Here is a 26921-nt window from a genome sequence, read left to right as displayed (position 1 = left end):
AAATTCATGTGAACTATTTCTATTAGTTTAATAATTTTTCATTTCATAATTTTTTTTATGAAAACCTATATTTTTTATTGTACATTAATACGATTAATTATGATTAAACGGCCCTTATTTTTAATATATTTTTTAATTAGGCCTATCAGGCGATTATTTCTTTTTAATTGTAATTAATTACATGACTTCACTAATTAACTAACAATTAATCACAAATTTTATATCTGTTCTAAATCTACAATAAAAAAGATTTCTAGGTTTTCATACTCTTGTTAGCAAAAGTGGAATTTTTTAAAACTAATAGAAATAGTTCAAATGAATTTTTGACGTCTATAGCCGTCAATGGCAGTGAATGAGTTAAGAGTGAAAAAATCAGCACAGCTGATAATGAGTTACGCACAGAGCCATCCATCATCCATCCATCCATCCATTCATCCAGCCATCCATCTGGATGCCAGCCAATCGCAGGGCACACAGAGACGAACAACCATCCACACTCACAATCACACCTAGAGCCAATGATGGTTGAATTAACTTAAATAGCGCGAGACGCACAGTATGATCCGTCCGCTCACCCATGATGAGAAGGTTCATAAAACGAAACATGTACGTAACTAGAGGCATATTTTTGACCAAAATTTTATTTCTAACTTGAAAAGTTTGTAAAATGGGTCGTTTGTAACTTGAGGTTCCACTGTATTTAACCATTCTTTAACTATCATGAAGTCTCTGCAGCTCAACAATTTTTTCGAAGTACAGGCGGGACACCCTACAAGAGTATCGGGGCAAGAGGCGCTACGAAGGAAGCCACCTTGGCTGAGGAGCTGAGCTCCGCGTGTTACAGAGTTAAAATGTACTTAATTTCTTATTTTTCATCCCTCTTAAAATGTTTGCATTTGAATTATTATTTGCTGGTTATTTTTGTCTATTATATATATATTATTTAATCTCAATGAGACATTTAAAAAAATGTATCAGTGTTTGTCAATTTTTGGGTTATCTGCGCACTGTGCTTCCATTCAGCCTCCGTAACCATTTCTGTTTCCCCTCACATTGCACTGCTCTTTTGTTCCTTTATTTTTATTTTTTTAAGAATTGAGCCATTTATGTTGGTGCTACCGTTAAATGTTGTGCAAAGTGATATGTTGCTACGATGTTAAGATCTTTTGTGCTAATTTAATCGACGGTGGAGGTTTTGTGGACAACTTTTATGCTGCATTCACACCAAAACCGAAAACGGCAATTTGGAACGCTTCCTTTGCTAGTGTTTCACCGCGTGGAACTTTTTTGGAACGATTCATTTATGCATTCGCGCATACCGGAGAGGAGGAGGCGTGTCCCTCGGTGAACATAGAACAGTTTAGCGGGTCAACAAAAAAGAGAGCAACGCCGACTACTTCCACTTCTTTCCTGGGACTATACAGCCAGGGCGCTATTTTCTCCAGCAGTGCCTTTTTTTTCAGGTACGCGATAGCACTTCCGCTATTTTAGTGGCAATCCGGCGGTCGGCAGTTGCGCTAAATAGCTTTGGCATGGATGGTAAACACTGCTGCCACCTCGGTACAGTTCAACAGCAAGTAAATACACTTACCAGCACTTGTATGCTACTTCCTTGCTTTTTTATGTTTAGGAAGCAGATCTGCAGATGACGAATAAGACAAACTGTGACCCATTTTGTCTTCTACAAGTATGTTTTATTTGATTGCCATTAGTATGTTTGCCGTTGCTTGTTGCGTGCTCCACCCAGTGCACTTTAGCCAATGGGTGGCATTGTTTTCCCATTTATGGGTCCTTTTTCTTTGGGAAGTTGAAACAAAATATACAAAAACTGTGTTTTCTGTGATTAACTCTGCATAAATTACTGTGTTTACGATACCTTTCCCTTTTTATAAGAATATATGTTATTCTTCTTGGAAAATAAATGCATATAGACATTGCGACACTACTTGCAGTGGGAAGCAGATGTGCAGATGACGAGTTAAAATACTGTGATCCAGGTCCTTTAAAGGAATACAAGACTTATGAAAAACTAACCAGCTATTCTGTGAAATGATAAATTTAAACTCTTCCCTGGAAAAAAATTCAATTTATGTTGAGCAATTATGATTTTATAGCACTTTTTGTGAATATTTTTGCATTAAGTACAGTATCGGCCATTTTGGACAGTCGTGTCGCGTGCGTAAAACATGCATATATGACATGGCCGTTAATGACAACAAAGACACTCGACAGGAATTATTGCGTCCCACGGCGAACATCAAAAGTGGAATTGCACCCTATTGACCATTTGCACCGACGTCACGTGATCACGTGACTGCCCTATGACGGACGACGTAAGGAAATGATTGTTGAATGGAAGTGGACGTGACCCGGAGCGACTTAGCGACTGCTATTTTACAAATTAAAAGTTATTATTGCACATAGAGCCATGGAATCTACTACTTCAAACGAAGGTCGCCTGTCAGTCGAAGTTGCACATTTAGTCGGGGACTCATAGAGCGCGATATAAGTTGGAGATCGCTAGTTTGAAAACAGCCCCTTATCTTCTGTTGCCTGCTGTTTTTACCAAGTTAATCAAATCGCCGACTTTGCCGGAATTCACAGCGCACGACATATATCGTTACGGAGTCAATGCCGTCTCTCCTCCTTACACCGGGACTGATTCAAAAGCTTGTCGCTGGAACGAGATGCTAAGCTCTTCTTTTCTTTTAAGGCGGTCACCCGGAAAGTGCAGGGTCATGGGTACGTATCCCGCTCTGTTTTTTTTAAATTTTCACTATAAATTCTTGATCAGTCTATATGCTCCGAAGGTTATAGTTAGGGTAAGGCTGGTAACACAGATAGCAGCCTATCTTCGGTGGCAAAACAAATTGAAAACTTAGTAAACAGACACAGAATGGGTTGAAGCGAGGAATGAACCCCTCCCAGTGCATGACTTGGTCTGGCGATTGACCAATCAGAGGTGTTCACGGCAAAATGGCCCTAGGAGAGTTGTTGGTCATGGCAAAATATCCACTGCCATTTACATATGGTCTGATAAAGCAGTACACCCGCAAAAGGCTCCGCGAACAAAGTTACAGTTTGGGTGTTTTCAGGGAATAGTCACGTGACGTCCGGATCTCATGACATGTACCTTTTGAAATATTGTTACTAGATTTTGCCACCCTGAGTGGTACCAAATTCTGGTTTGGCCCATGGAATAATCATCTAATACGACAAATGAAATCAATTGAAATCAATATACTGTACAACATTCTCTTACCAAAGTCTATCTTGCTGGTTGAGGTATTCTCACAAGACTTGTCGCTGCGCAAACCAAAACTGATGTTCCTTTGAAGACTGCAGTTCTCTGGGTGTGGGGAAAAAAAGAGAATATTTGAGATGATGAGTCAGGGTTTTACGACGGCGCATTAGGGCCACTTATAAGCATATATTTTTTTAGAGGGCGGGGGGCAATATTTTGAGAAAAAGCCTCGTAAATTTGTAAAGTGTCAAATTTGTGACTTTATAAAGTGGCAGAGAAAAAAACTCAAAAACATACGAGAAATACACGTCGCATACTACTCGGATGTTTATGCCGATACTTTTCGGTCGAGTTTTCAAATAAGGAGATAGTAATGGCTTTAACCATATCATGTTAAACATTCACACTACAAGATGCCTCTCTTCGCGAAGGTCCACACCCTGAGGATCAAGCATTTAAGTTAATTTGTTAAAATAAATATGTGCTTGTAAATTTACGTTTCCAGAATTATTATTTACACATTTATACATTTTGGTATTTTTTTTCTACAAGTAGCTAAGTTGATGTGTCGAATCTGCTGCTCTCCGTCATTCACTTGCGTTTTCCTTAAGTATGCTAGCTTAGTTAATGTTTAGTCAGCTGACAGGGGATCAGCAAGTGTTGTCGCTCTAGCTGCCGTGTATGGCGAGTAAAGTTTAAAGTAAGAATGAATCCGTCTCCATCCTGGCTTGTGTCCCATTAACCACTAAAGAATCCTCACATTAGACTGAGTTTTTTTCTCTCACAAATCTGCCACTTTTTAATTTAGCAAAATTGCCACTTTATAAACTTGCGAATTTGCCACTTTATAAACTCGCAAATTGACAATTGTTTTCTCTCGCAAATTTACGAGTTTATAAAGTGGCAACTTTGTGAGTTTTTTTCTGGGAATATTGCCCCCGCTCAACCCCAACATTTTTTTTTAATTATATGTGGCCCTAATACGCCGTCGTAGGTTTTTTTTTTGTCCAGTCCAACAGGATTTTACAGCTAGCTGCTTGGGGAGATATAATATACTGGCAATTGAAATAATACATGGAGAAAAAATATTTTATCGAACACTGTTGCTGTTCACTCGTGTGGCTCATCGATAGATGGCGTATGTGAACAATGCTTTACAAAAATCTTTTAATGCAACTACTTTACCAGAATTCAATATCAAAAGTGAATAAATTCACTTGATGCAGTCTGAACTGGAAGTTTCCTTCCATCTTACCGTCAGCACAGTCACATACATCGTTTGTACATCGTCTCAGCAGCTGACCAGCTCTCCTCTCGGGATGGTAGAATTTCACACAATGCGTCTCTACAAGTAGACAAGTCGTTTTTAGTGGTCTAACAGACTTGTACAGTTTTTATTGTCTTGTTCATCTGTGAAATATGTAATAATAATAATAATAATAATAATAATAATAATAATAATAATAATAATGAAACTGTCACAATGATTTGTCCGAAAGGAAAAATTAACAAATAATAATAATAATAATAAAAAAGGAGTCGTGTAGAAAGCCTGCTCTATATTAACCAAAGTACGACTTACTTATTATTATTATTAACCCAGATTTGACAAGACCAATTAGTTCCTCTTTACACTTCATCTTATCAGGACACGTAGGACAAGTCTGTGCTTACAACTTGGTGGAAAAAATTTGGGGAAGACAAAGTCCACAAAAGCATTCTTACTTGAATTCAGTGCAGAAGAACTTCAGAGCAAAACATGCGAGATGAACTAGAACAGTGATTATAAGTGCAACATTAGTAACCTTTGACCTCACAAATTCTCAAGTTCATCTGGATCTTTAGATGTCAGTGGACAAAAACCGCACACTCAAAAATCTTGCAGAAAGTTAGGTCAACTCGATCTATAGTAGAAAAATATGTTCTCATTCTCTGCACCAGAGGACCACAGTCTGAGGCAAAAGTGACTTTGTGACTCACGGTCAAAGTATTCATAAACAGACACAGCAGCGGGTTGTAAGATGTCAACTTTCAGGATCTGGATGATCCTAAAACTGATTTCCTCAGGATGCTTATGAGAGACCTGTGGAGGTGGTAAGAAATCAGAACGAGAGAAATATGTCAGAGCAAGGTGAAGAAATGTCTGTCCGTCTAATGCCTTGGTCAGACTACAAGAAAATAGCCCGATTTTGACCCGACAGACGTGTCGCAGACAAACGGGGCATGTCGTAAAGATTTTGAGTTGTCTTGACGCAGCGTGACTCGTGTAGTGTAACCCGTTCAACGATTTGTTGTCTGGGACGGCTCACGATCATCACGACGAAAGTCTAGCATGTCAGAATTTTTGCTCTTCTTCTTTTAAATTACTGGTGGATCACATCTCTATGGTGTATACCGCCACCTACAGCGGTGGAGTCCCATCTCAATATTCGCAACAAAAAAAACTGATGGAAAGGGGCATAAATCGTATGTCCGTTTTGCGCATTATTAGTAAATTTGCTTACAAAAATGAGAAACAATTGGATGGAAACCTGACTATTTAATAAAATAATAAAGCAATACCATCCCCAAATTAATTAACAAAATAAGCTATATTACCCCGACGCATGTAAATACAGTTCTAATTGGCTACTAAATCATATTTTATACACTACTGGGCCGGGAGCGCAAACAATGCTTTTATGTTTTTATACAGTGTGGCACAGCCGCATGCTCCATTCACAGAAATGCTTCCTGTCCTGCCTCTTTTTTTTTGTTCCGCCTCCCTGACAACCAGTGCCGACGCGGTGCTCTTGGCATTAGAGCACGCGATAATCCAATGGTGTCTTGTCGGTTTCACACTTGTAGTGTGACTACACGTCCGGTCCACGACACAGACCAAATGTATCGAGTAATCTGTCGTGAAAGACAAAAAAAGTTGTGTAGTTTGAGCTTAGCCTTACCTTGTCCAGGTAGATGATGAGAGAGCTCTTCTCTGACAAGACTGTGTTCATCTCATACTTTGAAATGGTGGTGGCGTGTCCTTTGGACAGCTACATGGAAACATACAATCAGAAACTCTCCGAAGCTCTATTGACAATGTAAGGTTTGTCTGTGAGGGCTCGTACCGAGGCCAGATCTCTCTCGTCAGCACGGAAGCCGGTCAACAAGCCAATGTCCAAAATTGTCATGGTTGCATCATGCGCTTTGCTCAGATGCCTGCTCAGACACCACACATCACATTATTTCATGATAAACTGAAACAGAATCAGATTTTATTTGTTATATTTTCAGTGGGACTCAGGGAGGGGGCAGGAGGATCAAACTTTCAACTTTAAAGTTGCCAGTCTTCTTGTTCTCATTGTACTTACATGACCTCTATTTTGAGCTTGTATATGTTCGCATCCTCGTCAATCTTTTCTACAAACACATCACACAGAGATGAGCAGATTCATGTTTTCATGCAAACATTCAGGCAGATGAGCACATGATTACATATATTTTTTAATAAAAAAGTATTAAAATTACCTGGGATGAGTTGCACCGACAAGTTAAAGTTCTGACAGTCACTTTCTTTTTGGGCAGGCAGGCCATAATACGACGACACCATCTGTCAGATTGACAACAGCTAAATGATGGCACTCATTTTAAAGGGATGTGAACATTCATCCCTTTCCTCTTATAAAGACATGAACAAATATTCTGGATGTCATATACGCACACATTTATTAAATGCTTTACTTTAATGCATGCAGTTATGTTTGTTGCTCAAACACAACCTGTGCTACCTTTAATGTAACCATCGGCTCTCAGCCTGTCAAGCTAAAGGATCATCTGCGGTCAAAATTAATAGAGTGATTAATCTGTGTTAATACATAATGAATGCGATCATTTTTGGGGATTAATCAATGAGTTAACGCTTTAACTTTGACAGCACATATATATGTGTGTGTGGTCTTGTTTTTATTACACAGGGGGACCAACATTTCGGGATTTCACAGAGTTGTGGGGCCCGCCCGTCCATGTGGGGCCATTTTGGTGGGCCCCGCAAGTTTAGACCTCTTTTTGAGGATCAAGACTTGGTTTTAGAGTTTAGGTTTGAATTGGGTTATGGTTGAGGTTAGGGTAAGGAATAGGGGTAGGCAATCATTTTTGATGGTTGGGGTTAGGGGGAGGGGCTAGGAAATGCATTATGTCAATGAGATGGCCGCACAAAGATAGTAAAACAAACTTGTGTGTGTGTGCGGGCGTGTCTGTATGTACAGTTGCTACTTGACATTGACTTTTCGAGGTGCTGCCCTGCCCGAAGTCACTGCTGCAACCAACAGATGTCTGTACTGTAATATTTTTGGAACACAAATGCGCACTGAGACAACCGAATCTGGCGCGCACATGACTGTCATCAGTGTGCATGTGCACCTCCACCTGTTAATGTGCAGGCCCTGACTATAGCTGTTAACAACAGCTGACCGGAATATGGATAATTAATTGACTTACTGTCAGTGTTGCTTCTCCACTACCTTGGGCTTTCACTGTCACATCTTGGTTAATACTCTTCATCTAAGGGTTCAAAATGCAAACAAAGGCTTTCATATCTTACACAATGTGGACAGTAGCAGGATTGCTTAGTTAATGCAATATTAGGCACTCTTACTTTAAATGTTCTTGTAACATGTTGGTTTTGTCTGTTGAACATAAATTTGAGTGGTATTAGTCTGCCGGGTATCTCAATTTCCACTTCCAGGTCAAAGTTGAGCTCTTTGGCATTGGTGCAGTATTCCAATAAAGCTTGATACACCATTATTGTAACCTAAACAGAGGAAATGGGGGAAAAGTTGCAGCTGAGTCCAGATGACTTTGCCGTAAAATATTTTCTCACCTGCGTTGATCCATAGCCTCCGTCCACAAACGCCTGCTCTCTGAGCCATCTCACCACTGGTCTGGCATCCTCAAAAGCCTTTATGAACACATTAAAAGATTATTTTTATTTTACTGGATGTAAAGTTGGCCTTTTTGTAGGAATAGTGGACAATTTGTTAAACGTTTGCTTAATGTAAAATTTGACATTGATTTTGACATAGTTGTTGTGACAAGGTATGTGTGGGTTTTTTTATTATTTAATTTTAACATCTCTTTAATTCCAAATAGCTTTCATCACTCTGTATAAGTAACGTTATCTTCTTTTTCTATAGCCCATATTAATCAAATTAACTTACCCCAGCTTTCACCAAAGCCAGAAGAGCATAGGCTGTAGCCTCCAGTGTATACATTCGTCCTCGAGGCACAGGCCAATGGGTGAACTCTGCAAAGCAGACATGCAATTTGTCAAATACTTTTCAGTTACCGGTAATATTTAACTCATTTACTGCCATTGACGGCTATAGACGTCAAAAATCCATTTGAACTATTTCTATTAGTTTAACATTTTTTCCACTTTTGTTATCAAGAGTATGAAAACCTAGATTTTTTTCATTGTACATTTAGAACAGATGTAAAATTTGTGATTAATCGTGCGTTAACTAGTGAAGTCATTTGATTAATTACAATTAAAACTTTTAATTGCCTGACGCCCCTAATTTTTTAATAATCTTTTCTTCTTTTTTTAAATGAAGGACTACAGAAATCAGTCACAGTTGATATGCTGAAATCAGAGGATTTGGACAGTTTTACATTTTAAAAAATGTTTCCAAATGATTACTTGATTCTATATATATATATATAAGATTATTAAGAAATGAGGGGTGTCAGGCCATTAAAATGACTTCACTAGTTAATCGCAAATTTTATATCTGTTCTAAATGTATAAAAAAAAAAATCTAGGTTTTAATACTCTTCTTAAAAGTGGAAAAAAATGTTAAACTAATAGAAATAGTTCAAATGGATTTTTGACGTCTATAGCCGTCAATGGCAGTGAATGAGTTAATCATACATAATTATCTACAATACAATAAAACATGGAATTTCATTATAGTCATTCATTATTAGACTGATCAGACGATCTGATCTAATTGGCTTAATCGTGATTGGATGATATTTGGCATTTTATGCAGAATTGGTGATCGACTGTAATGTCGTATTTTGCGTGATCAATCAATTACATCATTGATCGAATCCATTACAACAAAAACAAGTCGCAAGTCGAGTCGTTCTGTGCTGTTCTGTGATAGTGTATATGTGAACCCGAACGCGGATTTATTTTTAGCCTTGTTGCACATCGTGGGACCGGAACCCAATCACAAAGTAATAGCCTTTGTGATGTTTTTTTTCTTCTTCTTTTTTGACCGGGAAAAAGTCAGAGAACCATTTTATAAAATAACTAGCTCCAGTATGCATGTTATTTGTTTAACTTCAACATCTCTTTAATTCCAAATAGCTTTCATTGCTCAGTGTAAATAGCATTAACTTCTGGCCACACACATTCAGCCAACGAGAGGCAACTAGCAGACAGGCGTGTTGTTTGAAACCCAACACGGAAACACATGGAAATACGGACACACTAAACTTTTGCTAAAAGAGGATAGGAGATAAACTATGGTCATATCAAACATTAAGTTGAGCAATTCTCGCGATGAGATCACTTAGAAAGTCAATACAGGTTGCGTAGATAGGGATGAATCTCCACTGAAGCCAAACCAAACGCTTTCACGCAGCGTCCTGTGCAGATAAAACGTGGACAATGTAACACAACCCGTTTCCAATACAAGCCAAAAAGGAGCGGAATGTGGAGCCATGTAGCTGTAAGTAGGTGCATGGACTTGTTGACAAATGTTGAACCAAGAGAGCAATAGTAGCATTAGTTTTAGCAAAAACCCCGGCCACCTGAATGACTGGCGATCATCATGCATTTTTTCCCCATTAATGTCAGAAAAGGAGATGTAGACATATTCAACATTACATGTTGTATTTAATGTTTATAATCGTTATTTTGGTTTGTTTTTATCTTGAGTGTATTTTCCCCCCAATGCAATTCAATGGGCATCAATTATATATGGATTTTTATTTAGGCAGGGGGGAGACTCGTAAATGTACAATTTGTTAAAATGTATATATTTCTCCATTTTCTGATTGAATTGGAGATTGAGTATCATTTTTTCTCAAACTCGCTGATTGACCCTGAAATGCTTGATTATGTAAAGCCTTTTTTTATTTTTTATTTTTTATTTTTTTATACATACAGTAAATAAGTTATTTAAATAAACATATTGCTCCATCTTCTGATCGGATTTGGTTTATTTATTTAACTTTCTGACCGGCGATCTGTGATCGGCTCCAAAAGTCCAGATTGTGTAAAGCCTATTAATTATTGATTTTCTTATAGTGTATCGCTTTTTTCTCTCCATAGTCTCATTATTACGGGTACAGTGTGTCAATTGACATTATCCTTTATGAAGTTAACATCATGCCAAAACCCCACAAACACACAAAACGTGATTTACTTACACCCAGCAAACAAACTCAGTGTGTTTTGCAAATACAAAACATTCATAAACGAATGCATTTTGTTTTGCACATAAGAACTGTAACTATCAAACAAATACAGCATGTTTTACAAATGTCTCCTGTTGGCGATTCAAGGGGAAAGTCATGTTAGCCTTAAACTGATTCAACATCGCCCCCTGCTGTAAAGTTTACTGGCATTTACGTGTGGATCACTGGGCATTTGTGTGTGTGAATCTGCTAGTCGGAATATTAGTGCCAAAAGTCACGTGACCGTTATCCAGGCCCGGCTTGAGAAGGCGGGACATGCAGGCAGTTTCCCGGTGGGCCACCAGAGTTCGCTATTTTGCTCATTTCAAAATCAGCCAATAACGTGCTTTTGGTAAACCTTGACAGCCGCAGAGTGACGAAGTTGGAACAGCGTGAATTTTCCCACTTGGTTGGCCTGATTTATGGAAAGCAGGCCGACCGAGAGGCATGGCCCATTTGGGCCGCTGGCTCGTGCAGCATGAATGAAGCAAGCATTCGCTAAGCAAGCGTCTTCTGTCTGTCTGTTTCTCTGTCTCCCTTTCTCTTTCTCTCTCTCTCTGTATCGTTTGCACGCTGCTCAAATGGCATCCCCACCCCACCTCCCACCGCTCCTTGCTCATTGGCTGACAACAACCAATCAGTATGCTTTGCAAGGAGTTTGAGAAGAGTGCATTCGCTAATCATTGCTTCTGTAATGTCAACTAATAGCTTAGCTTGAACGACTTAATTGCTTAGCTTGACACAACCACGGGAGAGACACACTCAGAAATAAACACGTTAAGATGGAACGCAGAAAGAGTGGCGCCGAAAAGGCTAGAATAAAAGAAAAAAGAGCTTCAGAGGCTGACATTTGCCAAACTTGAATGTTTTTTTTTGTTTTTTTTAATTGTCAGAGTCCTGAAGCGTGAACACTTGACAGGGACGACACGGGTAATATTAATTTGGTTAGAATTGTTCACTTTAACTACAGGGTGACACCAAAAAAACGGGAACTTTTTAACAATCCAATAAAATCATGAGTGACGGAAGAAAAGTATTTTATTCATAGTAATTGAAACCTTATAACAAGCCATTTACAATCAAACAATCCCAACTATCCCAGCTGAGATGTTGCAGCGGTCGATGAGGAATCTCAACAGCAGATTTCAATGGATTGATACAGGAGCATGTCATGTACAGGACATGATAAAAAAAATAAAAAAAAGACAATTCAAACATTGTTTCTTAAATGGAATGTTTTAAGGTTTCAATTACTATGAATCAAATATTTTTCTTCCATCAGTCTTGGATTGTTAAAAGTTCCCGTTTTTTTGTGTCACCCTGTATTTGTTGATCGTTCAAATAAACATTGATTGTGATCTAGGGACGGCATTCAGTTGTTATTTCAATTTTTGATCAAATATACTATAAATATCAATGTGTGAATGTCAAGCTATTTTAGATTGATACACTAATATGCAAAACAAAGTATACATCTTCATTAAAATGATATGAACTCAAATGAAAATGAGCCTGACGTTATCCATAGCTGTAGAATTGCTTTTTTTTTTGGTACTAACGTTTTTCTGGTCTTGCACTTGAAGGATATTCATTTGTAATTGAAGAAATGTCTTTATATGTGTAAAACATGCTGTGTTTGTTTGATAGTTACAGTTCTCATGTACAAAACAAAATGCATTAGCTTGTGAATGGCGTTTTGTACTTTATTTGCAAAACACACAAAAAAAAAGGTGAATTGCTGGGTGTGAGTAAAACATGTGTTGCGTGGTTTTGGGGTTTTGCCATGGTTTTAACTCCATAATCATTTTCTCTATTTTTTTAATAATCTACTATTTACTTTTGAATATATGATACCAAAGACAAAGAGTAAAATAAACGCTGTTTTAGAATTCACCTGTGGAAGCGAACGTGTAGAGGAACTCCTTGTTCAGCTTATTCTCATTCGCTAAAGCATATGATGTCATGGCGACAGCGAAAGGATTGGTGAGGCTGGGCAGTCGTCTTTCAAGGTAAGCAACAGCTTTGGCTTTGCCGTTTTCCAAACTCTGGAGAGAAAGAGAGGAGAAAGTAAAAAGGGGGACCGTGATTGGTACCAGTATTACAGTTAAATGAGTAGGCTAGATGGTCATAATACAAAAATGTGTCTAAGTTCACTTATGTGAGCACCTTTGTGCAAAACTCTGGGAAAGAGTGCTGACAGATGAGAACTATTTTTGTTTAATGTTGTAATTTTATAAACTGTATTTTGTGCATTTTTGGTAGATATAAAGCCACTTGTGTTTATCACTGGCATCAAGATGAATGCAATCTTAATTATTTGTACTTTTATGTGATCCTAATTCAAATGTTTGCTTTCTGGTCATGTCAATAATAAATGTTAGGTATAAATCCGGTGCAGCCAGTCTTCCAGAATCTTCTTGCGTGAACACAGATAATGCGGGATTTATACAACCTAACAGTAGTTATATTTGTAACTTTAATTTCACTGAGCTTGACACTGCAATGTACTGGGTAGCTTTAACTACCGGTAGATATTGTTAAGTTATTAACATTGTTTTTCAGTTTCCATTTATATTTTAGCCGTTTTGGATTTAGTTATAGCTGTGGAGCTCAATGAATGGGATTGTCTATTGTATCTGTCTCACTCTCCTGAGAAAATAAGGGAGTGTATGTAGTCTGGTACCTGTCTCTGTCGGAAGGGAGGCACAGGCTGATTATTGTTTTTCTCTAATCTGATTTATAGCTATGGGAACTTGCAGAAGGGAGGAGAGAGGAATTCTCTTGTATTTACTGAGTTGTAAACAAATGTATTGTGGGCTGATGGGAGGAGACTTTTCGTATTCACCCACTTTTCAATAAATAATGATGTGCCGGAGTAGACGAGACACAATCTGACCAGAACACGGCTTCTGTGTCGTCAGTCTTTGTCATCAGAAGCTTCTGATAATTATAATACCTTTGCAAAGGGACTTCTTCACCAGAATCTCACCATTCAGTTAATTGAACACGCAAAGAGTACAATATTTAATATTGTCGACTCTAACAATATGTAGCACGCATAACTGGAACACTATAGCAATGACATTGCTAAGGCATAGAGACTTGCTCTTGAAACTGCACCATCAATTACATCATCATCAGTCTCATTAAATTAAGACAATAAAGGATTATCCTTATACGCAAAATGTGGATTTGAAAAAAAGAAAAAAAAGAGGGTGACCTGGTCAATCATATGATGTAGCATTTTTATTTCCATCACATTTTGAAGGTACTTTCTGAGGCCACTAGTTAAAAACATGTTGCCAAGTAAATTGGGTTCACTACTCACATTAACAGTAGTGGCAGCACAATGTGCTCTTGACTCCTGCATTGCAATGAGATTGAAGGCTGTCATGGACACGTCCGAGTCTACACCCTGCACACGTACACACGCGCACACAACATGTAGATAAAGCTGCGTTAGCATCAGAATCATTGGCAAAAAGATCAATTCACAGCAATGAAAAACGATCGCCCTTACCATCATCTCGCCGTGAATTCGCTTGCCTACTTCCCTAAACATGCCATCAGGTAGCTGTGTACGGAGAATAAGAAACTTGACAGCATCACAGATCACATGATTTGGCATTGCCACCAGCTGTTTGGACATGGCAAGCACTTTGGCAACATAGGCTGTCAGCCTGAGGACGAGAGGGCACACCACTTAAGTCCTATTCATTTGCATACGCAAAATTCTGACTTTATTATTGAAAGAATGACAGATACGTTGTTTTTTAATTTGTTTGACTCACCAGCTGCTACAAGTAACCCAATTGGCAAAGGCAGCAAAAGAACCATCTATCCTCCGGAGAGCAAGCAGATTTGTGTAGCCTGTGCCCAAACAGACTTTTTAACCACCTTGACATCCAATTACAGTGTCTTTCATCATTGGCAGTTTGAAGACTCCTTAGTGTACAGTATTTAAGATTTGTATTTTATTTACGGTATTTAATGCCTGTACCTTGAACAAAACCTACCTGTCTTTATGTGTTGAAGGGCTTCATTACGTTTCTCAAAGCCCACACTTTCCCATTGGTTGGTTTTGTCCAAATAAGTGGTTGCAATTACATTCAGGGCCATGTGGATCATGTTCTCCTCTCCTGAGCCTTCAGGCTGTCGAATCAAACTACCCATTGATGTCCCAGCAATGACACACTCCACCACTTGTTCTCGACCTGTATGTACACGAATACACACAGTTTAAAAGCACCAGGACATATTGTATTACTGTTGCACATTGTGTTGCACAACTCCATATGTAACTGCCACATTGTCATTTTTGGGAATTTTGTTTTCTTTGCTTTGGGTGTTTGTCGCCACCCACAGCAGAGAGGGCGCTGTAGCGTGGTGGGTGGGTGTATGTTAGCGAGATGAGGAAGAGCTTAGGAAGGAGAGTAAACGATTACAGACAGAGCGAGACTCACACGATGTTAAGTTCGTCTCAGAGAAACCGAAAAACGAAGACAGAAGAAAACAAGCCTGGTTCCCTTTTTGGACATTGCACACAGCCAACGAGGTTAGTTTATTTTGTGTCTGCCAATACTTTTGTGTAAATTAATCTAAATTGTCTATATTTTCTTTATGCTAATTGTTGTTTGTATGTGTGTTTTGCTCCAGTTTCATGGTGGATTTATTGTTGTCAAGAAGTAATAAATTAAGCAGTCAAAAGAAAACTACGTGCGTCTGTGGCTATTACGTGCAACTAATATTAATTTATTTATAGAAAATGTAGATGGCTGGATACAAAATGTCTCACCTTTCAAAAAAATATGTGTGACAGATTTTGATCCTGGTACCACATCTTTCTTGGGAATTTGACTGTTGATAATGACTTCTTGTTTACCATCTACAGTGCACACACACACAAATTTGAGGATTAAATGCCAAACTTTTAAAACATTACACAATTATAATGTTCTTGCTACAGAGTGTAGTGGAATGTGGAAACTCACGTATTCCTTTTTCAGATGGGTTAAGGATTATTAACAGAGGAGATTTAATCAGGATGCCTTCAGGCTGGAAAAAAATAAAAAATAAAAATAAAAACAATCATTTGTAACATGTATTTTTAATATTTTAATATCATTGGATTACTGACATCAAGAAAAAATGTTTTCCCATGTATCTTATTCCTTTTCTTAAAGCTGAATTTTGTAGCACTCAACTGTAGAGATTTGAGGCCCTATTTTCATGTCCGGCGCAAATCTAGCACAAAGCATAGTCTTAAGTGATCGCAAGGGCGAAATTTTCTTTCTTTTGGTATTTTGCTGGACTAGCGCAGGTAGAAGAGGGCGTTTTACACGGATATGCACCGTTGGAGGGAGGGAGCGCAGCCGATTCCAGGCCAATCGAAGCGGCTCCCCTCATTCATCCATTTAAATGCAGCAGAGAAAGGCGCGTGTGCAGTCAACATGTAGAAGGAGTTGCTGATGTCTATGCAAGATCTCCACTTGCAAATGACATCATCAGCCGCGCTTGTGACGCGTGTCGCATTTGGGGCTGGCATGGCTGTTTTAGAGTGCCTCAAGGGAAACAGAGAGTTTAAGCACGCCGGGTCCCATTCTCCCCTTGTCTCTTAACCGCCCGCCCCTGCATGAGGAGTGTGTCACTCTTAAATGTTCTTTTACCACCACTTTCAGCTGCTTCATTATTCCATCAGAGAGATGTGAGCCTCTCACGGTTGCTTTGACCTCGATGGCAAACGTTCCTTTATGCATGGGAATGATGATATAGGGCACAGCTAGCGTAGTTTGGGGCCCCATGTCAACCTCCTGGCTGAACTTTGAGCGCTTGGAGGCTGAACTGCACACAAGCGGCGTCTCAAACAGATCCACACGCACCTCAAACACAGAGATGGAGAAGGGAACTGAAGGATGGTCACATTTTATGGTGTCCACACATTGTTACAGCCAACAACAGAATGTCTATGCTTTTAAATATTGGTTCTTCTTCTAAAACAGCAACGTGAACACACACATAGACTTACTGTGAGTTCATCAGGGCTGTCGTTGTGGAGGATCGCCTTGATTTCAATCTGCTCTCCACGCACAGCCGAATAAGGAAGCTTGAGGTCAATGAAGAACTCTTTCCTTACTATCACTTCTAAAGGTTCACTGACACAGATTCCTAAAAGATAGCACACATAGAAAAAAAAGAAGGTTCAATGGGAAGGAGCATTCAGAGCGAGCAGAACATTAAACAGTAGCAGCTTTTGGTTTTAAGGAGAATTTGAAATGAGTGGCTGCTCACCATGTGTTTTGGATAGACTAATACCCATGAACTGCCATGTTGTTATGGAGTCTTGCATGGGAACATAACTCAAATGTGATGTGGGGTCACTGAAACAAAGACAATTTTTTTTTTTTATTCACAGGGTGTATGTATATCTCTGTGCTATATGGAAAATAATAGGACTTTACGAACTTATAATAAACTAAAGCCAAATGCTATGTTAAATAAACAACTTTCTGAAGTGTCAATTATATCTGAAGTTGTTTTTTTTTTGTAAACAGCTCTTGTATTTTGATCTTTTGCGATGTGCAAGTGTACCTACTCAGTATATGTTGACAGCATATAGACCAGTTTCCTTACCAGTTAGGCATTTGTCCAGGGCAAGCAGGCAATGTGATTTCAGACCAAAGCCAGCTTTCAGGGAAACGCGTGCGGGACACAGTTTCCATGCTGTCCATGTACCAGTCATTGTCATCATTCGCCCCACCTTAAAAAGATATTTAAAGGGTCATGAGAGACGTTGATTTTGGTGGCATTGAGACTGCGTGTCCACAAATGAGATAAATTAGCGTTTAGTACAGTCACTATTTTGATTAACTATTTTTTTAAGACAAAAATATTAAGGTTTGTTGCACACTCTGTTCAGTGTTATGACAGGGTAGCTTTAATAACACTGTCAAAAAAATGCAGAAGGTCCCCGCATTTAATCTCACTTTTTTTTTCTAAATAAACAATATACATTATAAATGTTGAGTTTTACCATTACAACATGTCAAGTAAATAAGGCTGATTTTATTTGAGAAATTATTAAAACACACAGACTGCTAACGTAGTAACAGTGCTGGAGGCTAGCTAGTCACAGTTATTGTTATTTTAATGAAAATAACTTGGGGGAAAAACGTAAACTCATGACTTCAGTTGACCAATTAGAATTACATTTTATTCACTATGGAATGTTGTTTCAACTTTCTGCATTGTAACACTCAGATTTTTGGGTATGGGAGAGGGAACTTAAATTGGAAAAGTCAATGTTGAGAAAAATTACATTATCAAGCTAAGTTTGTCAAGTTATGCCAACTTGAATTTTGTTTTAAGCCTACCAACAGTAAACTTTGAGTGTACATAATGACTTGCTAAGTCAAGTTGATGTAATTAACAACAGTAGAATGGACCCAATGTGTCCATCTCTTACTCCGACGTATTCGAAGGGTTTCTCGCTTCATCCGAGCTCGCTGGCCTTCCAGCTCCTTGCAGCAATGCAGGAAGGCCTCGACACACTCTTTGCCATTCGTATTGTACTCGCTGCGTGTTTCACAAGTGTATGAGCGACGTGTTTCCGCCATGCCATCCAAACAGCATTCCATCTCTTGCCCTTGATATTTACCCGCTGTAAACAAGGAAACATGAAAGACCAGGGGCCACAGTCAATATCTTGATCAAATGATGGCTAATGCCAGTGTCTGTTTTTTCCCCCAGTTGTTTGTCATACAATGCCTACAAGTGTCGAGATATCCTTACCTAAGGTGGTATCGACCCGAGTTAAATCTCGTTTGCTCCTGCTGAGCGATGGACATTTCGGCTCTGGAAATGTAGCACAGTTTAATTATAGATACAGACGATACAGATACAGCTCTAGAAAATATTCAACAACATTCAACATTTATATTAAAAAAAGATCAATAAAATGACAACAACAACAAAAAATGTAATAATAATAATAATAATATCAATGAGACAAGTGTAATGCAAGAAACCGAGAAAGCTTACTCGTGAGCCAGGTGCATCTTGATTATTATTATTTTTTTTTTTCATCCATCCATTTTCTGAACCGCTTGTCCTCACAAGGGTCGCTGGAGCCTATCCCAGCTGGCTTGGGCAGTAGGCGGGGTACACCCTGAACTGGTTGCCAACCAATCGCAGGGCACACAGAGACAAACAACCATCCACACTCACAATCACACCTATGGACAATTTGGAGTGTTCAATTAACCTGCCACGCATGTCTTTAGAATGTGGGAGGAAACCGGAGTACCCAGAGACGGGGAGAACATGCAAACTCCACCCAGGAAGGCCGAAGCCCGGACTCGACTTCACGCCCTCAGCACTGGGAGGCGGACGTGCTAACCAGTCATCGTCACCATGCCGCACTATAATAATAATAATATGTCACCTTCCTTGGTTTTCTTTGGTCCCCTCGGGTCTCCTGACGGCGGTGTTCGGTTTAGGTGAACGGTATGGGATTTTTTCTAATAGGTTTTTGGTGAGCTAACAAATACACGCACGCACGCACGCACACACGCACGCACGCACACACGCACGCACATACACATACTCACCCACATACAATTTTTTTTTTATATATATATATATATATATATAAATAAAAAAATAAAGAGCAATGATGATGACATTTCCGAATGAACAATACTGAGCTCTTTATAAGAATAAAAAAATAAATAATAATAATAATGATAATTATTATTATTATTATTATTGTCAGTCAATCAATTAGTAGACAGTATTCAACTTTATATAAAAATAGATAAATAATAACAATAATAATAATAACTCCGAACACAGCCTGAAAAGGTGATGTGGGTCCCCCTTCCCACGGGATCACCACCCATGGGAGGGGCAGAAGGGGTCGGGTGCGCAGTGAGCTGGGCGGCAGCCAAAGGCGGGGACCTTGGCAGTCCGAGCCCCGGCTACTGAAGCTAGCTCTGGGGACATGGAATGTCACCTCTCTGGTAGGAAAGGAGCCTGGAGCCTGACCTGGTGTGCGAGGCCAAGAAGTTCCGACTAGATATGCAGAGTATTCACATGACATCACAGACCCCCACCTATCGACCCAGCAGGCCTTTGGTGTGGCAAATGGCCAGCAAGACAACGCAAGCAAATGCTGAGGAGCGCTCGTGATGCTTATTGCAAGTCACTTTGATTCATTCATTTTGTTCATTTATTCTGGATTTTCACAAATTGCTTCACAATGGTGCACACGTATGGCTTCATTTGTGCAAAATTGGTCGAACAAAAATGTGAAATGAAACTTCTAGATAGTAATCACATGCTGTCATTTGCCCCAGATTGTGTGCCGATCCATGGAAAACGAAACGACAAATTGTCTGAAATTGCAAAGATACATCAATAGGATTTCCAACCAACAAAGTCTACCAAAGTGTGTTCTGACCATTTTGATTAAGGTAAGTGTCATTGTAAGATAGTGAAAATGCTTTTGCCATAATGCGATCGTGATATATGTGAGCCGCTAGCCGTGGCTTGCTCTGTCTAAAAATAGGTGGTCAAGATGTTTGATTTTGAGATCTCTCCAAATACACTCCTTAAGGTCTGTTATTGTTCTTTCCCAGCAGCCCAAAAGTTGAAATTGTTATTAAAGTGTACAAAAATAAGTGATGAATCAACAATGTTATTGTTGTAACATGCTAGCGTAAAAAATTATGAGAGCTCAGCTTTGTTTTCTCTCTCTCTCTCTCTCTCTCTCTCTCTCTCTCTCTCTCTCTCTCTCTCTCTCTCTCTCTCTCTCTCTCTCTCTCTCTCTCTCTCTCTCTCTCTCTCTCTCTCTCTCTCTCTCTCTCTCTCTCTCATTAATTCACCTGAAACCTGTTAAAAATCCTATACCCTGAACCAAATACTTCAGAATCCCGCTAGAGTCGTGAAATTGTCAGGGGACCAGAGGAAGGATCAAAGAAAAGAAAGATAAAACAAAGTGAAATCCAGCACCAAGCAGACACCACCTACTACCCACAGAGTTACAAACCTGAATCTTTCACCAACCCCAGAAACATCTGAATTCCAACAAATTAGGGAGCCCTCAAGAGACCAAAGGAAAGACTGAGGAAAGGAAGGAAGGATAGATGAAGCAGTGTGAGATCCACAAACACCAGCCTCCACCGATTCAGCAACCAGAGGTGGAAGCAAATTCTGTTTGAATTTCAGTAGATGCTTGTGTGGTGGAATAACCTTGCCCCGCAAGATGAATTCTCACGGTATTTGTGAGTTTCGCAAACTCCCGAGAATACATCTTGTACCGAGCCCGTTGATTTCCACCGATCTGAACCACTGGTGGTTCCGACCAATCACAGAGCAACATTGTGTGGGGGGCGTGATATGTAGCTCAGCTGTGACGAAACCAGGAAGGCAGCGCCGACGCCAGGGCAAATAAACAAACCTAACATGGACGCTGCAATTAATTCTGTTCTTGCAGAATTACTCACCGTTTCCTTGTTGAATGTTGAACAGCGAGAGGAGCTTTGTGCATTTTTAGCTGGTAAGGTAAAGATGTTTGTATATATATATATATATATATATATATATATATAATATTTTAAAAATATATATACGTACTGTGTTTGAGTATCTGAGAAGCATTTGAGTTCTTGTGAGAATTTTGAAACCCTGCTTGAAGTGAATATGTAAAGTGATAGACAGAAAAACACCCCAATCTGTCACCTTGTCGGAAAGGGGTTCCTTGCCCAGCGCTGGTCTCAAACACCAGCCCAGCATCATAGAACACACCCATTGCATCCTTGCCTCCACCTGGTGTGCAGCCTGGGTCGTCCTTCTCCACGGTTTCCCACACCTGTTAAGCAATTGGTAGTTAATAGACCTAAAATTAGCTAACAAACCTACTACAATTTGAAGCTTGATCATTTTCTACTTTGCACGATATTTGTATGATTGTTGTGTCAATGATTATTTATTATGATAATGAAAATGATCAGTTACTTGTGCAAAACGAATTCTCATCTGGAAGCATATTGATCCTAATGAGCAACAAACAAAGAAGTCAAAAGTGTTTACCTTTTTCTGGGTCAGACGGTGCTTCTTGTTCAGAACAAAAACCCCTTTATCAACTGCCACCAGGCCCACAGTGGCCCCTGGGTCTCCAGTGACCTTTAGTCTAAACATCTTGCGAGGTTCATAGGATAGTACCGGTCTGGATGGTTCCAGTTTGAGCTAAATAAATGATGAGAAACAGATCTATGTTTTCAATTCATGAAATCACTTCATCTTTTATACTGAGAATAAAACGTCACAATTATGGGTGAGAACTGTGATAGCTTAACTGTGAATTTACCGTTCCCATGCAGGAGTCCTTGACATCCACCCAAACAGAGTCTGACACCACCTCACTGTTATCTGGACGGTAGTAAGCTACGATACGGAATGATGGGAGCATATCTTTGGTGATGGGAATATTGACGGCGATAAAAGATTGGCCTATCATCCTGTGACGGCCATATTTCACCAGTTGTCCCCTGCCAATGACCTGAAGAGGCAAGCGTCAGGCGTTGAGCTTTGAAAATGACGATCAAACACACACACACACACACACACACACACACACACACACACACACACACACACACACACACACACACACACACACACACACACACACTGGTAGAAAACACCTCTCACCAAGTATGTGATGTCAGTATCTTGAGTTGGCGCCTTGTTTAGAACGAGGTAGAATTTTAGGTTGCCTCCTAAATCTAGTTCAGCTGTGTCCACATCTGCAAAAGTCACACTTTGAATGAAGATGACATACTGAAATAGCTTCTGCAATGTAGTACATAGAATAATGACGGCGCGTCCTGTTACCGATGTGAATGTAGTTGTTGCTTTTGGTGTTATATGGTAACACTTCCATTTCAGCAAATGCTTGCCTTTCTCTGGTAATTTTTGGGTCATTGGTCCGTACCTGTTGAAGACACACAAGCAGACTATGGTGAATCTTTTTAAAGGACCCACATCACGCTGTTTTAAGCCTTTCTACATTTAAAGGGACTACACCATAGTATTTTAAGCCCTTCCACAGTTAACTATAGACATTTAATGATGAAATCTTACCTTTGACACAATAGCGATGTAATCTCTTATGAAATATGAGTTATTTCGGTGGCTATTTTTCTTACCCGGAAGTCAAACGTTCGGTTCAGTAAAACCCCGCCTCTCCCCCTGTGGCTGCCACGCCCCTCCCATGACGTCGTTCGAGCCGGCTGCTTCGCGCAACGGCCACGAAACATACAGATAGGTTTTAAGCCGATTTTTAAAATGGACTCTAAATTTCACGGGCTGCTAGAGCTCTGCGTTTGGTCACGCAAGCCATTCATTCTTGAATAAACATTTGAAATACTTCAGAATCCAGCTAGAGTCGTAAAGTTGTCAGGAGACCCGAGGAACGATCAAAGAAGAGAAAGAAAAGTGAAATCCAGCACCGACCAGACATCACCTACTACCCTCCGGGTTACCAACCAGAATCTTTCACCAACCCCAGAAGTAAGACACCTGATGCATTATTATTGTTATTATAGTCCACTAAAACCCCGCCTCTCCCCATGTGGCTGTCACGCCCCTTTCATAATGTTGTCCCCAAGACATCTGCTGGTTCCTCGATCCAGAGTCAAGTGGCAGTCTTTAAACGGCATTGATGTACTATTCATCCATGCACATGCTAATCTGTGTCAAGTAAGTTAATTTTTTTATGCAACAAAGCTAACATTAGCACTTTAATGTTAATATGATGTCATCATTTAGTTAGGGGTTTGATTTACTGATTTACTCCCGTTAGGTTTAATTGTGGTAAATGCTCCAGTTTTAAGGTTTAATTTCTCCGGCCAATGCGTAATGGTACTGGCCAAGGTTCGCCAGGCGACAAATGCCGGGGAGGCCGGGTCATAGCACCTCTTTCCCGGATACACTTGTCTGGTGTCCGCAGGCTGCTCAGATAAAAGTGGGTGGGTGTTATTTTTCTACATCGCGAAGTAAAACCCAGTCATTTTCTTGGGTTGTGAGAGGCTGGTGCTTGGAGAGCAGGAATGCTCAGAGATGCGTGAATGGAGGAATACACCACTTTGGGGGTGCTTTGGATTAGGGCTGGATGATTATGTAAACAACAATAATCAATCATTTTGATTGTGATTGAAATCACAATTAATAAAACGATTATTGAATTTAAATCAATAATTTTTTTCAACTACTAAAACTAAACTACTCACAACTATGGTCATAGCCTTACGCCCATTCATCCCTTTACGTTGAACACTTTATTTTTGAACATTATTCCTTTTGTCAAGTATAAAATCACCTTGTAATTATCATATGAAATTTAAGCCTCTTGTATTTTCATTCTTCATTTTCAAACTTAAGCATTGCATTACTCTCTTTATTATATTTATTTTATCTTATGTTATTTTCACAAGTCTGGGGACTTAGTGGGGTAACCTGGGACCTCAGATTGTATTTTGTGCTTTGTCATGTGGAAATGTGTGTTGGTATGACAAAAATAAACACAAATCCTAAGATATTTGTGTCCTTGAATAGGTATAGGAAATAAATATTGAATCCTTGAAAACTTAGCTTCAAATATTTCTTAAAAGGACAGCAATAAATAAAATTAGTAACAAAGTTACTAAAATAACATTAGAAAATAAATACTGTGTGTTCCTGTGCATTTTGGCCACTTAGGGGCAGTGTGGGGCCATGCATCATCCATGGAGTACGCTCACATACAATGAGAACAGAAGAATTATATTAAAATAACTCGCGAGCGATGTTATAAACATGAAGAATGTTTTGTATTCAAATAGACAGTTGATGTAGTTCTTCTTGTCCTGTGTTTAGTTTTACAGTTAGCTCCAACTAGGGTATCATTAAACAGCCTAAAGGATAACTCAAAACCAAATCAACTTTTTTTTCTGATAAACTGGTGTCTACAAATGCTGTCTACATGTGCTGGTCATTACTTTGACATTTTAGTGCATTTTTGTTGAAAGCTTGAATTTGGGGCTAAAACCGTGTGTTTGGCGCCATATTCAGGCAACACACTGGGATAAACGCAATTTGACTGTTTGTCCTCGCATTACACGAGACAATACGTACGACGTCACTTGTTCCGCATGACGTAGCCGCCCCCGCCGTCCACTAGTCCACCGGCTCATTCTCGTACACGCCTCCTTAAACGGCTTCTTCGCAAATTGTTATCGATCACAGCCAGACCACGCCCTACCCTCTCCCTATTTGCAACCCAACGGTCCTCCAGGCAAAACCCCCTTTGAGCGCCATTTTCAAATCTTAGTGAGGGGTAGAGCAAGAGTCTGTTTTCCTGTTGAGTTCTCCTATAAAGGACACTTCGGGACGGCAGAATCAAATTTATTTGCTCCGGGCTAAGTTGCTACAAGCAACATGGTAGCGGTGCATTCAGGGTATTTTCACAACGTAGGGAACTTGTAAACACACCGCAGCGTGAAGCACATTAATCGTTTTTATTTTAGTTTTTATTTTATTATTTCGTTTTAAAGATTGAGAGAAGCCAAAATCGAAATCATGATAACATTTTGATTAATCATCTAGCCTTACTTTGGTTGAGAATTTAGTATTGTAATATGGCTAAAAGCTAAAAAAAGAAGTAAAGAAGAAGTTGATTTTGCACGATAAGTTGACAAACTATGTGAAATTTCAAACAGGCCAGAGGCCGACATGCACTGTTTTGTCCATGTCCTTTGCTAAGATCACCCACACTTAAAACATAAAAGAGACTTACATTGATCTTCAAATTGGCATTTGGATTGTTTGCTGTATTGACAGTGAGCTTGGCAACGCCGTTCTTTCCGGTGAAGCCGACCACCTTGTCTGGGTTCATCACCACAGGAATTTCTTGTGCTGGAGTTTCATCAGGATTCATAACCTTAAACTGCCTCCCAAGACACAAAAAACTGATTCGTCAGCAAACATTCAACTTTTTCATTCTATATTATTATCATAAGCCAAGTTTTACCGTTAAATCCCGTGAATGACACGCACCACTGTATGATACGTCCCAGCCCAAATCACCCTTAAAAAGCAGTTTTTTCCCTGTACCTGTGTGTGTTTTTAAAATCACGTTTTCAAAAATCATGCTGTTTTAGTAATTTTAACAAGCTATTTTTAATTTATTTTTATTTACTCTGCTTTTAACTTTTTTTAAAGTAAGTGAAGCATATTCAGTTACGTTGTGTATGGAAAGCACTATAAATCAGTTACTCTATTATTTTTTTCCCCCAACCCCTAGGACGGTATTAGGTAATGTGTAGGTACTGGTCAGCATTTAAACAATGTGAAAATGTTTTGTTTTTTATTAAGCCTCCTGTACAACAATGTAAAATAAATTCCCCCTTTTAGAAGCCATCAAAATTATTTGGAATTTTCTTTCTTATTGTTTTATTGTAGGCATCTACGTATGTATGCTCTTTACCGTAACATGAAAGGACATTCCAGGTTTGTAATATTTGGGTGTCTTCGTGAATTGGATGGTGTATGGAGATGTGACAATCTGGATGCCTCGCAACTCTGCTTCCACCATTTCACTACCTGTAAACACAAATTGAACACACATGACAATGCACTTTTATACCTATGTAAGTGCAACTAATTAATTATTATCTGTGGCAGCAGAAATTAATCCTTACTAGGGATGTAACAATAATGGCAATATCGTGATATTAAAATTGTCACGATATCATCGTCTTCATGTCACGATCTTAAAAGTAGCACATCTGTTAAACAAGCGAGGTTGTATTCCATTTGTGCAGTTCTAGCACCCTCTTGTGGTTAGTTTTCAGTGCAGTTTATTTGTAATTACGAATGTTTTAGCCACTGCGGTGATTATCACTCTAATAAATCAGTCATACCATCAAATATTTTTGAACATCTCCATCAAATAACATTACATTTTGCCTGTTTCAGCCGAACACAGCATTGACTATGTTTACATGCAGGCAATAACCCAATGTAAACGTAGTCATTGTGAACTACATATAGACAAATGATACTTTACACCACTTAGCCAATCGGAGCACATGACAGTTACTTCTTTGTCACTGCTGTTATTATTTTCCAAGATGTTTTCTTTTTTCTTACAATATCATGAGCTGAAATATATATATATATATATATATATATA

The 26921-nt window shown here is 39.2% G+C and overlaps 1 protein-coding gene across 1 annotated transcript in view; it reads right to left on the bottom strand.

The window, feature by feature from the left end:
* Window positions 1-26921, bottom strand: part of LOC147169989 (complement C3-like) — a 34039-nt gene that overhangs the window by 1449 nt on the left and 5669 nt on the right. Inside the window, exons 10-40 of the mRNA XM_086083463.1 lie at window positions 26214-26329; window positions 25524-25673; window positions 22583-22682; window positions 22400-22494; window positions 22056-22247; window positions 21779-21934; window positions 21428-21557; window positions 18479-18541; window positions 18153-18347; window positions 17321-17447; window positions 16979-17067; window positions 16716-16855; window positions 16357-16569; window positions 15682-15745; window positions 15486-15575; window positions 14707-14904; window positions 14482-14560; window positions 14211-14370; window positions 14019-14105; window positions 12585-12735; window positions 8440-8525; window positions 8103-8180; window positions 7878-8033; window positions 7721-7783; window positions 6752-6833; window positions 6595-6643; window positions 6352-6442; window positions 6187-6276; window positions 5225-5327; window positions 4500-4589; window positions 3263-3349 (exon numbers count right to left, since the gene is read on the bottom strand). Of these exons, the coding sequence (XP_085939589.1) occupies window positions 3263-3349; window positions 4500-4589; window positions 5225-5327; window positions 6187-6276; window positions 6352-6442; window positions 6595-6643; window positions 6752-6833; window positions 7721-7783; window positions 7878-8033; window positions 8103-8180; window positions 8440-8525; window positions 12585-12735; window positions 14019-14105; window positions 14211-14370; window positions 14482-14560; window positions 14707-14904; window positions 15486-15575; window positions 15682-15745; window positions 16357-16569; window positions 16716-16855; window positions 16979-17067; window positions 17321-17447; window positions 18153-18347; window positions 18479-18541; window positions 21428-21557; window positions 21779-21934; window positions 22056-22247; window positions 22400-22494; window positions 22583-22682; window positions 25524-25673; window positions 26214-26329 (3570 nt within the window). The remainder of the gene's footprint in view (window positions 1-3262; window positions 3350-4499; window positions 4590-5224; window positions 5328-6186; window positions 6277-6351; window positions 6443-6594; window positions 6644-6751; window positions 6834-7720; window positions 7784-7877; window positions 8034-8102; window positions 8181-8439; window positions 8526-12584; window positions 12736-14018; window positions 14106-14210; window positions 14371-14481; window positions 14561-14706; window positions 14905-15485; window positions 15576-15681; window positions 15746-16356; window positions 16570-16715; window positions 16856-16978; window positions 17068-17320; window positions 17448-18152; window positions 18348-18478; window positions 18542-21427; window positions 21558-21778; window positions 21935-22055; window positions 22248-22399; window positions 22495-22582; window positions 22683-25523; window positions 25674-26213; window positions 26330-26921) is intronic.

This window comes from Leptonotus elevatus, chromosome 8 (genome assembly GCF_054856555.1).
Source record: "Leptonotus elevatus isolate MCC_2025b chromosome 8, RoL_Lele_1.0, whole genome shotgun sequence".
Classification (NCBI taxonomy): domain Eukaryota; kingdom Metazoa; phylum Chordata; class Actinopteri; order Syngnathiformes; family Syngnathidae; genus Leptonotus; species Leptonotus elevatus.
Note: the sequence above shows the minus strand (reverse complement) of the source record. Positions and strands in the feature narration are given on the sequence as shown.